We start from the raw sequence: 15,063 nt of genomic DNA, 5'->3' as shown, positions 1-15,063 counted from the left end.
AATTTTTTCATGTATACAACAAGATTTCACAACGTGTTTGGTCATGGAAATTTGGTTTAAAGTCATGGAAATCCATTGGTCAGTATGTGTATAAACCCTGGTCCTATATCGTCATAATTAATATAGATGTATCTGACCGTCGTGTAATTATGCATGCAGGCGAAACTTTGAAGAGGTCTTTCTCCGGAAGTCTCCTCAAGATGGACGTCAGCATTGCCGTGACGCTGATCCGGGGCCAGATGGGCGCCGTGGTGGAGCGAGCCGTGAACGGGGCTGTGGAGACCGTGCTGGCCGAGATGCTCAAAGTGGTCGGCGTCAAATTTGAGGAGCTGAAGTCCCAGGTGGCGCTGATGAAGAGGGACGTCACGTCGCTGCAGAGGGAAAAGGTCCAAAAGGAGAAGGAGAACGACAACATCCGAGCCAAGCTGCGCTACACCGAGCTGAAGCTCAAGTACTACCGGCAAGGCGTGGAGGAGGAGCTGCAGCAGAGGGCCGCGGCCTCCGCCCTGGTCCGCATCCACCCGTCCTCCTTTCCCCCAGCGCAGAGAGACGGAGCAGGGGTTTCCTCCACCGAGGCCTCGACGTCGTGCTCCACACAGAACAGGACTTCAAGCAATCCAGGTAAAGACCGCGGAAACGACCGACTCCTTCTTCAGAATCAGAAACCGTTTATTGCCAGGAATGTTTACACAAACGAGGAATTTTGCTAGGCGGAAGGTGCATACGAGACAAACAACAATCAACAGTCAACGACAACAACAGTGCAATGATATTTAAATCAAGTATAAGATAAAGTGCTCAGACAAACGGATAACGTTAATGTAAGTGTATGTGTGTTTAAGTTAAAAAGTGTATGTTAAGTGGCATGAGTGTTTAAGTTAAAGTGTGCAGTGGAGTGACCGGTAAGAAGTAAGAAAAAGTATGGAGCCAAATGTACGACAAATGTTTTGTTCATTTGAAATAAACCTGAAAAATTCTACAAGGTATTCAAAATAAAAAATAAGTTTATGAAAAGATTTCTGAGGTTAAATATGATTTTGATTCAGTTCTGTTTTCTTTTTTCAATATTTTTTTTTCAGTAACAGATTTAATATGTTTTAACTTTCACTTTTTTTTATATTTTATATTTATATATATAATATTTGACTCCATAGTCTAACCCCTTCTTCTTGTCTTTGTTCTCCCAGAATGCACCTCTGCACACAGCACGAGCAGGCACTCGATCAGAGTGCGGGGTATCTCAGATGTGGGAGTCGCCGGCTGTGACGCGTCTGACTTTCTGCTGCCTGTCTCACTCTCCGTGAGCGCGGCGACAGAGTCTCTGGACAGCAGTGCAGGTACTGAGCTGTACTTGTTCGATAACTTACTCGTTACTTTGCAGATTCACTATGATAATACAAATAAATCATGATGTAATATTATAAATTAAGTTACCCACCAAAATGTGCTGCGTCCAACTCCAACAGCAAAGAGCACACATTAACTCATCAGTGATTATAATCCAATAATATAATTGACAGTTATTCTGAAATGGGCTATTCTGCACGTTCGTATTTTTACTTTTGGTACTATAAGTATATTTTCATGTTAATACTTTAGTACTTTTACTTAATGCAGGAAACATGTTTTTCACTGATATCTGTGTCAGCATCTGCCTCAAAAATTCCCAACTGACAGACTAGTCACCATAACTAATGCTGATTGGTCATGTTATTACTTACTTATTACTTACTGGCTTGTGCCTCCAGCAATACAATCCAGGATGAGTGTTGGATGTTTGTCCCTTTCCTTCCTCTTTCCTCTGGCGTTCATGTCGACTGACAAGTAAAACAAATGTAAATAAAGACGTCTAAAAGAAAAGTTTGAGGTGAATTCTCAACCAGAGAGCAGTGGTTAGTCTGTGTCATAACAGAACTATTATTTTAACCCCGCTGTGTTTGTGCAGTCTCGTTCTGCCCCGCAGAGCGAGACCCGGCTCAGAGCCAGGACCAGCAGGACGCCTGCGATTGGACCGTCACTCTGCCGGGAGGCGTGGCCTCGGCCCGTCCCGTCCAGACCCTGAAGCTGGATCCGGGCCGGCAGTCGGCCGGCGGCTCGCTGTCCCCGGACGCCTCCACCCAGGCCGACAGCTCCACTCTGCCTCCTCCTGCTCCACAGGTGACAACGCACTTCAAGATTATTATTATTCAGATATGCACAGTGCAGAAATTATACTTATAATCAATTCATAGAAAACAGAACGGCAACACTTTACATAATTATCTCTACTTGTTCATGTTCCACTTTTTCAGCTACAAAGTAACATACTTTTGTAATGTTTCTCCACTCATTAAGAGAAGATACAAATTGATACAAAGTACGAACACAAAAACACTGACCTAGACAGGAAGCTATTAAACTGAATACATAAACACACGTAGACTCCTGAACTAGTAGAGGACTCACTAGTGGAGGTTTGACCCCTCATCACTGGTCCTGAAGTCCCTGTTGTCTTTCTGTTGTAACGCAGGTGAAGCTGGAGGTCCAGGAGCAGCATGAGGGGGAGGAAGAGGAGGAGGAGGAAGAGGAGGAAGAGGAGGTGATCTGTATCAAAGAGGAGCCCGAGGACGTGCAGGAGGTGATGGCCACCCTTCTGCTGGACTGCCAGATGCAGCAGGGTCATCTCCTGGAGTCAGAGGTGAGGCTGGAGCTGAATATCAAATCTCACAAAAGCAAGTCAGCGCTTGAGTTCTTCACAGAATAAGTTCTTAATTAGGATAGAAAATCAAACGAAGGGATCCAAACATCGAGCTGAATATCACAGACTGTTCCCAACGCTGCATGTGTGTCTGTTCTTCCAGGCCCAACGGTCCATGAACGAGTGTTTCGGACTTCCAGCAGTCCAGAGGAACCACAGCGCAGCCTTCAGCTCCGCCGGGCCACACAGCTGTGAGTGTGTGTGTGTGTGTGTGTGTGTGTGTGTGTGTGTGTGTGTGTTGGGGGGGGGGGGGGTCTGTGTGAGAGAGTGTGGGTCTGTCTGTGTGGGTGGGTGTGTGTGGGTCTGTGTGTGTGGGGGGGGGGTCTGTGTGTGTGTGGGGGGGGGGGGTGAGAGAGTGTGGGTCTGTCTGTGTGTGTGTGGGGGTCTGTGTGTGTGAGAGAGTGTGTGTGTGTGTGTGGGGGGGGGGTCTGTGTGTGTGTGAGAGAGAGTGTGGGTCTGTGTGTGTGTGTGTGTGTGTGTGTGCGTGTGTGTGCGTGTGCGTGTGCGTGTGTGTGTGTGTGTGTGTGTGAGTGTGAGAGAGAGAGAGTGTGTGTGTGAGAGTCTGTGCCTGTGTGTGTGTGTGTGTGTGTGTGTGTGAGAGTGAGAGTGAGCCTGTGTGTGTGAGAAATGTCTTCCCCTTCTAAATCCCTATTCCTGCTTTATTATTCACATGTCGGCATGGTAACATTTGAATGAAGTGCCTGTTGGACTGCAGGTGGAAGCCAGTTTTCCGCCCTTGTCCCTGCTCTAACAGCAGAGTCACTGGTCTGCCTCTAGTCTGCACTGCCGTTTGTTCAAGCTCACCTCTTGATGCTCTCAGACCTGATGCCTCAGCCTGTGGCCTCCCTGCAGTCCATGGTGGCTCCGCCGCCCGGCGCCCCGCCTCGGCAGGCGGTGCGCCCCTGGAGCAAAGACCTCAGTCTTTATGAAGAGTACAAGCTGCGCAGGAATGAGCTGCGCAGGCGGAGCATCAACCGGCGCCGAGAGCTGGAGAAGACGCTGCCTCAGCCGCTGCTGGCAGATCTGGTTAGTGGATCTGTCCTTTTTTTTTAAAATATTCTACAGTGGTTCAGTCAGACATTCAAAGAGCCGTTGGAGACAAAGATCCCTCTGAGGAGCAACATGCAATGGGGATAAAGATACATACCCTGGTGGATTAGCATCAGAACGTGTGCATGTTGAATAGGAATAGCGCACAACACGGCGGCCTAAGCTCAGCTGGAAATATCAGGCAGCATGTTGCTCCAGCAAAGCCAAACTAGACTAATATTTAGAGCCCCGTTGCATTATAGCAGCTCAATAATGAACGAGGGTCATTGATGCTTTTCTGGACTGAAAAACAAATTAAAAAAAACATGCAACATGACGATCTAGACTCAACGGAAGATTGAATCATGTAATTCTTCTTCTTTTGGGGCCAAAACTATTTTGAAATGTATGTCTGAATTCTATTATAACGGCTGAATCCAAACCTTTTGAAGGGCAGAAAAGTGTTCTGATAATAATCTGTATATATATATATATATATATATATATATATATATATATATATATATATATATATATATATATATGAGAGAGTTTTCACATCAAAGTGTCTCCTGTATTAAATGTAAATCTGATGCTCTTTGAAGGTGCGAGAGCGTCGAGAGAAGACCCGGCTGAGGGTGGCCCGGTGGAGGGCCAAGAGGAAGCTCCAGGACGGTTCCAACCAGGATCACGTCAGTCATGACTTTGGCTTTTTATTGATCACAGAGAGGAGCGTGTGACACAAGAGAGTCCTGAGTCGTGTTCACGTCTCTGCAGGACGTTTACATTTCTGTGTTTTGTTTGATTTCATTATCGGACACAAAAAAAAAAGTTTCCTTCATTTTCTCCACAACCACATCGTTGTTTAACTTCATTTAAATTTCTACAATACTGCAACCCTTTTTGAGAAGACATCGGTTCTGTAGAAAATAATAAAAGTAACCGTTAAGTTTATGTAACGACTCGCCGTCAGTCCGTCCATTTTTCGCGGCGCCCGTAAGGTTTCACCAGAACCCTCATAAGTACCCGTTAAAACATCCGACGTCACTCATAAAGACGTCTCCATAACCGTCCAGGCTTGTATGAGTCTAACAGGAGTCCACTATTAGTACCTTAAAGTTCCCAAAACGTCCGGAGAGTTTTTTTAATTTCTCGTGATCTCACGTTTACGATCTTGGAACCACGTCAGACTTTAACTTTTTAATTTCTGAACTGATTTACACAGTTTTCTTTCTATAAAACCTTCGAATCGCCCCAACACTTGTTTTTGTTTTTGTTTTTTTAGGGGCTGTTCTTTCCAAAAAGGTGTGTTATTAGTATGTGGGACCTTGGTAAGGGTCTGAAAGCACACATTTTGAACGAATGTCGGAAACCGCTCAAAGCATTTTCAGCCAATCTTGCGTAAATCATGCTGGTTATTCATAGTTATGATCAAAATATGTTATAAAAGTGTTTTTTTTTTTTTTTTCTCAAAGAAATTCTGAAAAAAAATGATAGAAAATAATAAAGTATTATAACTAATTTGGGGTTCATACGACTACTTGAACACAGTGAACCTTGAGTAGAAGACCCTGTATAGGGTGAGGGGGCTTAACATGAAGATGTCATGGTCAATACACAGTGTCCGCTACATGGTTCAGTTTCTAACAATACAAACGGGATCATTCACACGGAAGCAACCGTCCGTCCCTCTAACACAAAGCGTGTCTTCCTTGTCTTGCTCATTCTTAGGCTCTAGGTGGCGCTGCAGGTCTTTCTCCGTCCGGCTTCCCCATCAGCAGCCAGCAGCAGCAGCTCAGACTGACCTGCGGTGAGAAGAGACCTCGGACTCACTTATGCTTTTTAAACTCTCTCTGTTCCGCTGTTGAGGCCCAAGAAACGAGAGAATAGTCTATTTATTATGTATTTACCACTTCTACTGAGGAGTTTCCTGGAGGAAACCCTGTAAAAACGTATAGAGTCCGGCTTGTAAACAAACGAGCATTAAACGGCATCGGAATGATGCGGATCACAACTGTACAAATGATATGCAGGTTTTGCACTAACGGTTATTTTCACTATCGATTATTTTCTAGATTCGTCGATTAATCGCTTGCTCTATAAAAATTCTGGGAATAGTAATCAGTTTAATACGATTTCTAAATGGAGAAAAGATAGAAATCTCCTAATTGAGAGGCTGTAAACGGCATTTTTCTGCCATTTTTGTATATAAATATCCGTGTTGATCCCTTTCTGCTCTTCCAGCTGCCGCCTCCAGCAGCCAGCAGAGGCAGAGCTCAGCGCTGCCTCCGCCCAACAGCTTCCTCAGCAACCAGTCAGCAGCAAGCAGCCTCTCCTTCATACCCTCCTCCTCCTCCTCCTCCTCTTCCTCTCTGCTCATGAGAGGCCACAACATGGCTCCACATCAGCACACTTTGACATCATCGTCGTCGTCGTCCTCCTCCTCCTCCTCGTACGTACAGGTCAGCCTGCTGCAGCAGAGCATCTCTCTGACGGACGATATCTTGCAGTGAGATGTTTGATGTGTGGCGTCATTGAAACCTCTGATTTACAGCTCAGTACCGACTAGTTTGAAGCTTCATTCATAACGTTGACAATCAAATCTTAATTTAAAATGTGGATGCTGCGCATCTTTTTTCTTTCTTTCTATTTATCCCGGATTTCTTCACAGTTGCTAATAAAGATTACGCCGTTATTAATAGTATGATACTATTTGTTAAATTATATGATTATATGATTTTTTTTATCTAACAAATTAGTATTCTTTGATTCATATTTGGTGGTGATTAGATTTTCAAAAACAACATTTTCTCTCCGATCAAAAAAACGTCTCCACACATTAAAGAAGACTCGCGTTGACAAAGTTACATTCATTAAAGACAATGTATTTAATACAAATGAATAATTACTAACTCAATCTGATGAATAACTTCAATTGAATACAATATTCAAGTCATTATTTGTTTAGGGTGATGATTGAATTTCCATCGAAGCTTTAAATGTGTATTAAAAAAAAAAGTATTTTTGTACCTCGCTACTTTTGCTGAGCTCCCACTGAACTCATTAGCATCACATTAGCATCACATTAGCATCGTCTGCATGCTGAACCGTCTCACTCATTTCAGTTCACGTGGATTTTCATCAGGTGAAACTTACAGGCATCTTTTGTATCTATGTAAATAAAATAAAAAAGCACTTGATATGAATCACTTGCTCTCATTTCACATCACATGACCTCCTGGAGGAGCCTCACTGTAAACTCATGTACTCAAATAAAAACACTTCAACATTCAGAATCGTGTATTATTTTAATTTGAATAAAGTTTAACTCAGATTTTTTTAATTTTGTATGCATCAATGTATCTTCTCGTTGTCAGAGTTATTGGTCGCTGTGATACTCTCCAACTCTTGCTGGCTGTAAAGTACTTCCTCCGTAGTACAACTACACCGTGTGGAATGAGGGACGACATCCTCACTCACACAAATTAAGTCGGTGTTTCTTTTATTACCAATTAATTTTTGTCCGGCACAACAAAAGAGAATTTAATAAATTCCACATATTTGACTGCTGGAGTGTCATAGAAGCTTTGAAAAGCAAACTTAGTTCCCTCTGGATTTATTAAAAAAAGAAAAAAATCGGTGAAGTAATTCATAAAATGTCATCATCTAGAATGTAAAGAAAGTCACAAAAATGGACAACTCAGAAAAAGTCATAGTATTGTTCCACAGAGGGTTATAAAGTCCAAAAATCAGTTAATTGTTAAAAACGTGTCGTCACATTTGATGAAGACGCACATTGTAACGGATTAGAAGCTTCAAATGTAAAATAAAAAAGACATTTGGGTCTGAGTTGCTTTACTTTATATAGAACTTCCATTCACATGTTGCAACTAAATTCACTTCTTTATGACACACATGTGACAATTACACACGTGTGACCAATCATAAACTCACGCATTAAAAAACAAAACACCAACATTCAGAAACAATATATTTAACGTGTATATTTGTGCATATTTGGGGAGTCGCAGCATCCGCTCTGTGTGTGTGTGTGTGTGTGTGTGTGTGTGTGTGTGTGTGTGTGTGTGTTATCCGTTGACGATCCTCTGAGAGATGGCGGCCGGCAGCGTGTAGAAGAGCAGCGCGAGGAAGAGCACCGTGATGAGCAGAACCACGGCGATGATGATGTACTTCTTGTAGCTCCGCCACACCAAGTGGAAGAAACACTTGAAGGGGTTGACGAACCACGAGAAGGACGTGTCGGGGCGACTGGGAGGGGCACATTTAGCAGCATTAATAATCATATTTTGAGTTATTCTGATTTAAATACAGAAAGAAGGACATTTTTAGAAGAGTCACAGTAGTTTTAGTGTTTATTTCTGGGGTTTTTAACATCTTTTAAGTCACATTTTCCCACACTGTGCATCATGAGCTCCTACCTCTGAACTGTCTCTCTCACACACACACACACACACACACACACACACACACACACACACGCGTTCATAGAAAGCACTGCCAGACTCACTTTGGCTTCGGCAGCGGCTCCGGCTCCTTGCGGGCTCGGCCGACGGGGTTCTTCTCCGCCTCCTCGGCGATCACAAGATGAAACTCCGCCTCCACTTTCCCCTGATGGATTCAGAGCACACCCACACCTATCAATCACAAGTCTCAACAAGTGTTTCGTCAGTGTGTGTGTGTGTGTGTGTGTGTGTACCGTCAGCTCTCCAGACTTGGTGAAGGGCCACCAGCCTCTCGCTCTCTTCTGCTGGAAGATGGAGATCTTCTCCGTCCCATCCGTCAACATGTCCGTCTTGCAGGACTTTGCCGTCTTCGCCCCGCGGGGGAAGCCGTGGAGGTCCAACTCCACCGTGCCTACGCGACCACAACACACACACCTGCGTCAGGTCCGACACACACCACACAAAAAAAACAGAGCGGTCGCACCTACCGAGGAAGTCGTCGGAGGAGAGCGTCTCGAAGTCCCAGACCTGCAGGCTGAGGATAGCGGGGAGCTTCTGCTCCGACTTATCCAGAGAGAAGATGTGCTCCTTCTTCCTCACGACGACTACCTGAGAGAGGGACAGGAGAAGAGGTGATGTGTCGACAGTGTGATGCTGAAGGTCGGGCCTATACACCCCGTCTGGTCTGTGGGTACCTTCTCAGCCGGCAGGTAGCTGAAGGGGAACACAAAGCGCCAGTTGAAGTTCCCCTCTCCGGTCAGAGAGTTGTAGTGGACGTCGGTCTCCTGCCGGTCGTCCTCTAATCCTTTCAACCAGCTGCAGGGGAAGAGCCACAGTCACAGGGTTTACATTGATGTTTTTATGATGATACCTTTATATAGCGGCGTTTACAGAGAAGCAAAGCACAGACAAAGCCAGAAGACGGGAACAGAAAATGCAGGAAGCAGAACGTCAATACAGACAAACATAAAGAGAACTAAGGGCAAAAAAAGGGGTAAAGTAAGCCAACAACTTCTTTTTGTTTAAAAACATTTATAATATTTAGATTCAGCAACCTAAAAGCTAAGTGATGAGCCTCCATGTGGAGCGGATAGAGGTCGAGCTCGTCGTTACCCTTTGATGTAGATATCGCTGGACTGCTGGCCGGTCAGGAAGCTGCTGTCCTCCAGGATCACATCCTCTGTGTTCCAGATGATGATACGCAGCTCGTACCTGAACACACACACACACACACACACACACATGGGGGGTGTTAGGCGCCCCTTTTTATAAACAATATTATATATTGTTTTATCAAGACTTAACAGGCTCTTCAGGTGCTGAGAGAGACGGCAATCACCCTTTTGGTTTACGGGGTGCAATGTCCACCGAAGGCCCCGGGTGAGGGGAGTCCATGGGGAACATGTCGACCCACATCTTGACCTGACCCTACACACACACACACACACACACACACACACACACACACACACACACACACACACACACACACACACACACACACACACACAGGGGAGAATCAGATACTTTTTAAAAGCTTGTCAAAAATGTTTTTTAATTTGATGACGTAATAGAGTCAGAGAACCATGAAGGTACCTGGTCCATGCCGGGCCGAGCCTTGTGGAACAGGGTCCTGGTCTCGATGTGTTCGGGGACCAGCTTGCAGCCCACAGCTGGAATCTCCGCCCAGCGGTGCAGGATCTTCAGGGACAGGTGCTCGTAGCTCTCCAGCGGCTCGTCTGCAGAAGGTGCACAAACACAGGATGATCATGATAAACACTGCATTGGTAGAGTCATAAAAAGTCATATTATTGTGTGGCATAAAAAGTTGAAGAGTGATGTATCAGAAAAAGTCAGAAAAAAGATTAAGATTATGATGATTGTCATAAAAAGCTAAGGTTATTAGTTCATTAAATGTAACTTTATAGTATAGTACGTTACAACAAGTTATAAAAAGAAGTCATAGTATAGTACATCATATAAAAAATATTATAGTAAAAAGTAATACAAAGTCAAAGTAAAGTTTGGTCATAAAGAATGATAAAAAGTCATCTGTCATAAATAACTCGTCGAATAAAGGCCATAAAAAGTAATAAACATGAACTATCTTGTTATGGTATTATGGCATAAAAAGAAGATGAAGAGGGACGACCTGAGAACAGAAGGTATGAAAACCAACGAGACGATGCAGTATGTGTATTGTGTCATAAAGCATGCATTACATGTGTTTATTGTGTCATAAAGCATGCATTACATGTTTTTATTGTGTGTCATAAACATGCATTACATGTGTTTATTGTGTCATAAAGCATGCATTACATGTTTTATTGTGTCATAAAGCATGCATTACATGTTTTTATTGTGTGTCATAAAGCATGCATTACATGTTTTTATTGTGTTATAAACATGCATTAAATGTTTTTATTGTGTCATAAACATGCATTAAATGTGTTTATTGTGTCATAAAGCATGCATTACATGTTTTTATTGTGTGTCATAAAGCATGCATTACATGTGTTTATTGTGTCATAAAGCATGCATTACATGTGTTTATTGTGTGTCATAAAGCATGCATTAAATGTTTTTATTGTGTCATAAACATGCATTAAATGTGTTTATTGTGTCATAAAGCATGCATTACATGTTTTATTGTGTCATAAAGCATGCATTAAGTGTGTGTATTGTGTCATAAAGCATGCATTACATGTTTTATTGTGTCATAAACATGCATTAAATGTGTTTATTGTGTTATAAAGCATGCATTACATGTTTTATTGTGTCATAAAGCATGCATTAAGTGTGTGTATTGTGTCATAAAGCATGCCTTACATGTTTTTTATTGTGCCATAAAGCATGCATTACATGTGTTTATTGTGTCATAAAGCATGCATTACATGTGTTTATTGTGTCAAACATACATTAAGTGTGTTTATTGTGTCATAAAGCATGCATTACATGTTGTATTGTGTCATAAAGCATGCATTACATGTGTTTATTGTGTCATAAAGCATGCATTACATGTGTTTATTGTGTCATAAACATGCATTAAGTGTGTTTATTGTGTCATAAAGCATGCATTACATGTTGTATTGTGTCATAAAGCATGCATTACATGTGTTTATTGTGTCATAAAGCATGCATTACATGTGTTTATTGTGTCATAAACATGCATTGCATGTGTTTATTGTGTCATAAAGCATGCATTGCATGTGTTTATTGTGTCATAAAGCATGCATTAAATGTGTTTATTGTGTGTCATAAAGCATGCATTGCATGTTTTTATTGTGTCGTAAAGCATGCATTAAATTGTGTCATAAAGCATGCATTACATGTTGTATTGTGTCATAAAGCATGCATTACATGTTTTATTGTGTCATAACTGCTAAATGGAGCAGCAGGTCCCGTCTTCACCTTCGTGCATGAAGCACGTCTTTCCCACGAACACCTTGTCGGCCACGGTAATGCGTCCCGGCCTGAACTTCGGCTCGTCCAGCCCGTTGTCTCTGCAGCGCTTGGACAGCAGCTCTGACGGCTTCAGGCAGTCTCTCCAGGCGTTGTAGCCGTCACTAGCAGAGGAGCAGAGGGGGCGGAGCCTCGCGTCAGTCATGAGAACAACAACAACGCTTTAAGAACGTGACTCTGGCTCTCACCTTCAGTGTGAGGATGAAAGGTGAGCTCGTTGAACAAGTAACAGAAGGAGTTCGGGACCTTTTTAGATTCTCAGCTATATTGTGAAAGTCATGCTGTCTTTTTCATATTTTTATGATGAAACATAAAACATATATGCATTTTCAAAAATGGCCAAAGGTATTGATACTATTAGCTTCAAAGTATGCAGTAACAATCCAGTCAAGATTGGGTGACATTGTAAACATTAAAGTAATGAAAGAACATGGTTGTGTGGAGGTATCTCAAAGGCCTTTTTTGTTATTTGTTCTTCTAGCATAATGGTTTAGCTGTTGGTTCCCATCACAACCAGTCTGTCTGGCTTCAAGTTGAACTCATTGCAAACTTCACCACCTTTAAGAGGCCTGGTTCATTCAGACACAATCCTGTGCTCATGTCTAGCTTTTCAAAGGAATGTCTCTAATCTCTTAGTTTCGTAAAATTCTCGGGACATGTGTTGCAAACGAGTCTGTTTCCAATTGGTCCATCAGCCATGAATAAGCAAACAGGGACTCACAGGCTGTACTCAGTGGGCAGTCCACAGGTGGCCCTGTGCCGGCTGTAGAACCGGTTCTCCAGGTCGATGCGAGTCTCTCCGATCAGGTCGTCCCCTCCCACCATGTCGTAGTCGTAGATCACCACCGACAGCAGCGACTCCCGAGGAAACGACGCATGCATCTCAAAGGATCTGGAATCGGGGAAATGAGACGGAAAAGCTCTGAATATCAAAACACTCTCTTCATTTAAAACAACGCCGCTCACGCACCTTCCAAACACGGGGTTCAGCTGCTTGGGGATGTAGTTGTCTCTGTCTTTGATTTCGTTCTTGCCGAGCCGGAGAACAATGTAAGGGTCCGCCTTCCCGTCCGGATCGGCCGGGTGCAGGTTCGACGCCTGGAGGGGGAGGAGAGGACCAACACATTGGGGTTTAGCACATCGGCAATGTTTGGCTTCCGTACAATGAACAGACCTACAGATTAGGTTCTGCACTACTTCAGCAGGGAGAGCTGGTTGAACTATATACCAGGGGCTCAGTGACCATCACTGTGCGTGTGGAGGTCGAGGTCAAGTTATTACTTTGTGATACACTGCTTTGCACCTAAAGAAGGATTTTCTGGATCGCAGAAACTAAATCCAGTAGATGTGGCTGAAATTCATCTTAAAAAGTTCCTGCGATCAAAAAAAAATTCAAACATTACTTCAAAAAAGAAAGAAAATCTACTTCCAGCAGCTGCCGGTTGGCCACACATTATTTTCAAATGTATCCACGATGGGATTTTTTTGTTGTAATTTTAATGTAAATAAGTCCAAAGTAAATATTGAAAAGCTACAAAATAGGTCGAAGGTAGTTTGTAAAAAGAGTGCTATATAATGTCATATAAACTGCAAAAATGTAACTATTTACTAAACTAAAATGCAGTTATTAAATATTATAATATATTATCTGATTCATGTCATAAAGGCCACTTATTGGATGTCGATCATTCTGTCATTTCGCAAAGACGGCCCCTGCTACCATTTTGGGATTCAGCCTCCATATTTATAATGAAGTAAATATGGAGTTTGATGCAACAGGTGACACAAACAGCAAATAAATAAATAAATTATTCAGTCATATTTTTTGGCAAAGCCTCGGTTTTGTTATTTGTTCAATTCTTGCCTGTTTTAATTAAGCCGAGTTACTTTAAAATACATTCATAAACATTTGATGTTGTGTTCTATGTATTTATGAATGATCAGATGCTCTCATCAGCTGTAATTCAGTCTAAATGCTTCCGCACATGCACTTTAAAACTGATCCTGAGCAACGGGGACGCACAGAGACGATGTAGACCCTGATGAGGACTTGGACCCGCCCGTTGGGGGGGATTCCTCTGGTGACTCTGAAGTCCCCGCCGTCCGTGTCTTCGTCCCAGTCCTCGGCCGAGTCCTCGCCCAGCTTGTAGAGGCAGAATCGGCCCTGCAGAGACGATGAAGTGGATTAGTAATAGTGACGATAAGTCAGCGGTTCCCTCGAGAGGACTTCCAACCCGACCGTCTCACCTTAAATTTGCCGACGAACCTCTCCTCGGTCGCCCCCTCGTCCTCGTTGGCTTTCCCCCTGAACAGCTCGTATGTGTTCACCCAGTCATTGAAAGGGCCAAACTCCGCCTCCAGCTCCTTGTTGTACAGCTGCAGAGAAATGGTCAGCATCAATGTACGCTCAGATCCTCGTCGTACAACAACAACACAATTGATTTTGGTTTATACATAAAACAAATGCACCAGGAATACAAGACGATATGTATGTCAATGAGTCTCCATGTGAATTGTACTCATTAGTACTAAAGAGAAAATTCAAAGTACAATGATGACAATGATGACACCCAAACAGGCCCATCACAGCTAATAGGAGGGTGAGGGATCTGTCAATCAAGCACAGTAGGACTACACGCACTGCGTTACCCACAATGCCTGTTGGAGCATTACAGGTGCTAAAGAAAAAACTCAGTTAAGGTCTACGATTGATTGCCTCCACACGGCTCTCAACATGGCGCCAGCTGGGTAGCCTTTTTTCTCGGCTCAGGTAGACATTACTACACTTTATATGTATATATATATATATATATATATATAGATATATATATATATATATATTTATATATATGTATATATATATATATGTATAAACAGTGTTTGTACCTTGAGTGTGGCTAATTTGGTGGTCAGACCGAGGTTTGGTTCCAGGGTTCCTTTTCCTTTCTGTTTCTTCTTCTTGTCTCCATCGCTGCCGACTGAAGGAACACATAAATAAATAATACATTTCCCTAATATCGCTGAATTTGTTTCCACTTATTTCTGTCTGCCCTTTTGGGATTTGACATGCTGCCCACCACAACAGTAAACAACACCACACTGAGGGTCACATCTACACAGTTGGACCACAGAAACCAGCAAGACGCAGTCAGTCCCCGGAGCTTCCAGTTGTCAGTGAACAAGTTACCAAGCAGAAGATTTCCTCAAGGGTAGTTAGAAGTAGAGGCCCTAGAGTATGTCCCTTAAAGCGTAACTTTACCCACCCCCTAGTGGCAGTGAGAGTAATTAAAGATTGCATGACTGAATGCTTGAACGTAACGGACGTTCATGTAGAAGAGAAAGTCCCACACTGTAACGCTAATGACACATCAG

The 15,063-nt window shown here is 43.0% G+C and overlaps 2 protein-coding genes across 2 annotated transcripts in view; one reads left to right on the top strand and one right to left on the bottom strand.

Annotated features, from left to right (window-relative positions):
* Positions 1-200: 200 nt before the first annotated feature.
* Positions 201-6,279, top strand: LOC306745130 (uncharacterized protein; the record flags this gene model as incomplete). Its single annotated transcript, XM_079227872.1, has 8 exons — positions 201-621; positions 1,188-1,337; positions 1,946-2,157; positions 2,841-2,928; positions 3,558-3,763; positions 4,372-4,458; positions 5,498-5,576; positions 6,011-6,279. The coding sequence occupies 8 exons, from the start codon at positions 201-203 to the stop codon at positions 6,277-6,279; spliced, it is 1,512 nt and encodes a 503-aa protein (XP_079083998.1).
* Positions 6,280-7,844: 1,565 nt separating this feature from the next.
* Positions 7,845-15,063, bottom strand: part of fer1l6 (fer-1 like family member 6) — a gene marked incomplete at its 5' end in the record, with an annotated part of 29,451 nt that continues 22,232 nt past the window's right edge. The window contains 14 exons of the mRNA XM_079230907.1: positions 7,845-8,035; positions 8,295-8,395; positions 8,484-8,641; positions 8,718-8,838; positions 8,925-9,045; positions 9,343-9,441; positions 9,569-9,657; positions 9,826-9,968; positions 11,641-11,795; positions 12,413-12,583; positions 12,662-12,789; positions 13,715-13,855; positions 13,939-14,067; positions 14,578-14,669. Coding sequence (XP_079087033.1) covers positions 7,855-8,035; positions 8,295-8,395; positions 8,484-8,641; positions 8,718-8,838; positions 8,925-9,045; positions 9,343-9,441; positions 9,569-9,657; positions 9,826-9,968; positions 11,641-11,795; positions 12,413-12,583; positions 12,662-12,789; positions 13,715-13,855; positions 13,939-14,067; positions 14,578-14,669 — 1,829 coding nt within the window. The 3' untranslated portion in view covers positions 7,845-7,854. The remainder of the gene's footprint in view (positions 8,036-8,294; positions 8,396-8,483; positions 8,642-8,717; positions 8,839-8,924; positions 9,046-9,342; positions 9,442-9,568; positions 9,658-9,825; positions 9,969-11,640; positions 11,796-12,412; positions 12,584-12,661; positions 12,790-13,714; positions 13,856-13,938; positions 14,068-14,577; positions 14,670-15,063) is intronic.

Source organism: Taurulus bubalis (genome assembly GCF_910589615.1).
Source record: "Taurulus bubalis genome assembly, chromosome: 1".
Lineage (NCBI taxonomy): Eukaryota > Metazoa > Chordata > Actinopteri > Perciformes > Cottidae > Taurulus > Taurulus bubalis.
Note: the sequence above shows the minus strand (reverse complement) of the source record. Positions and strands in the feature narration are given on the sequence as shown.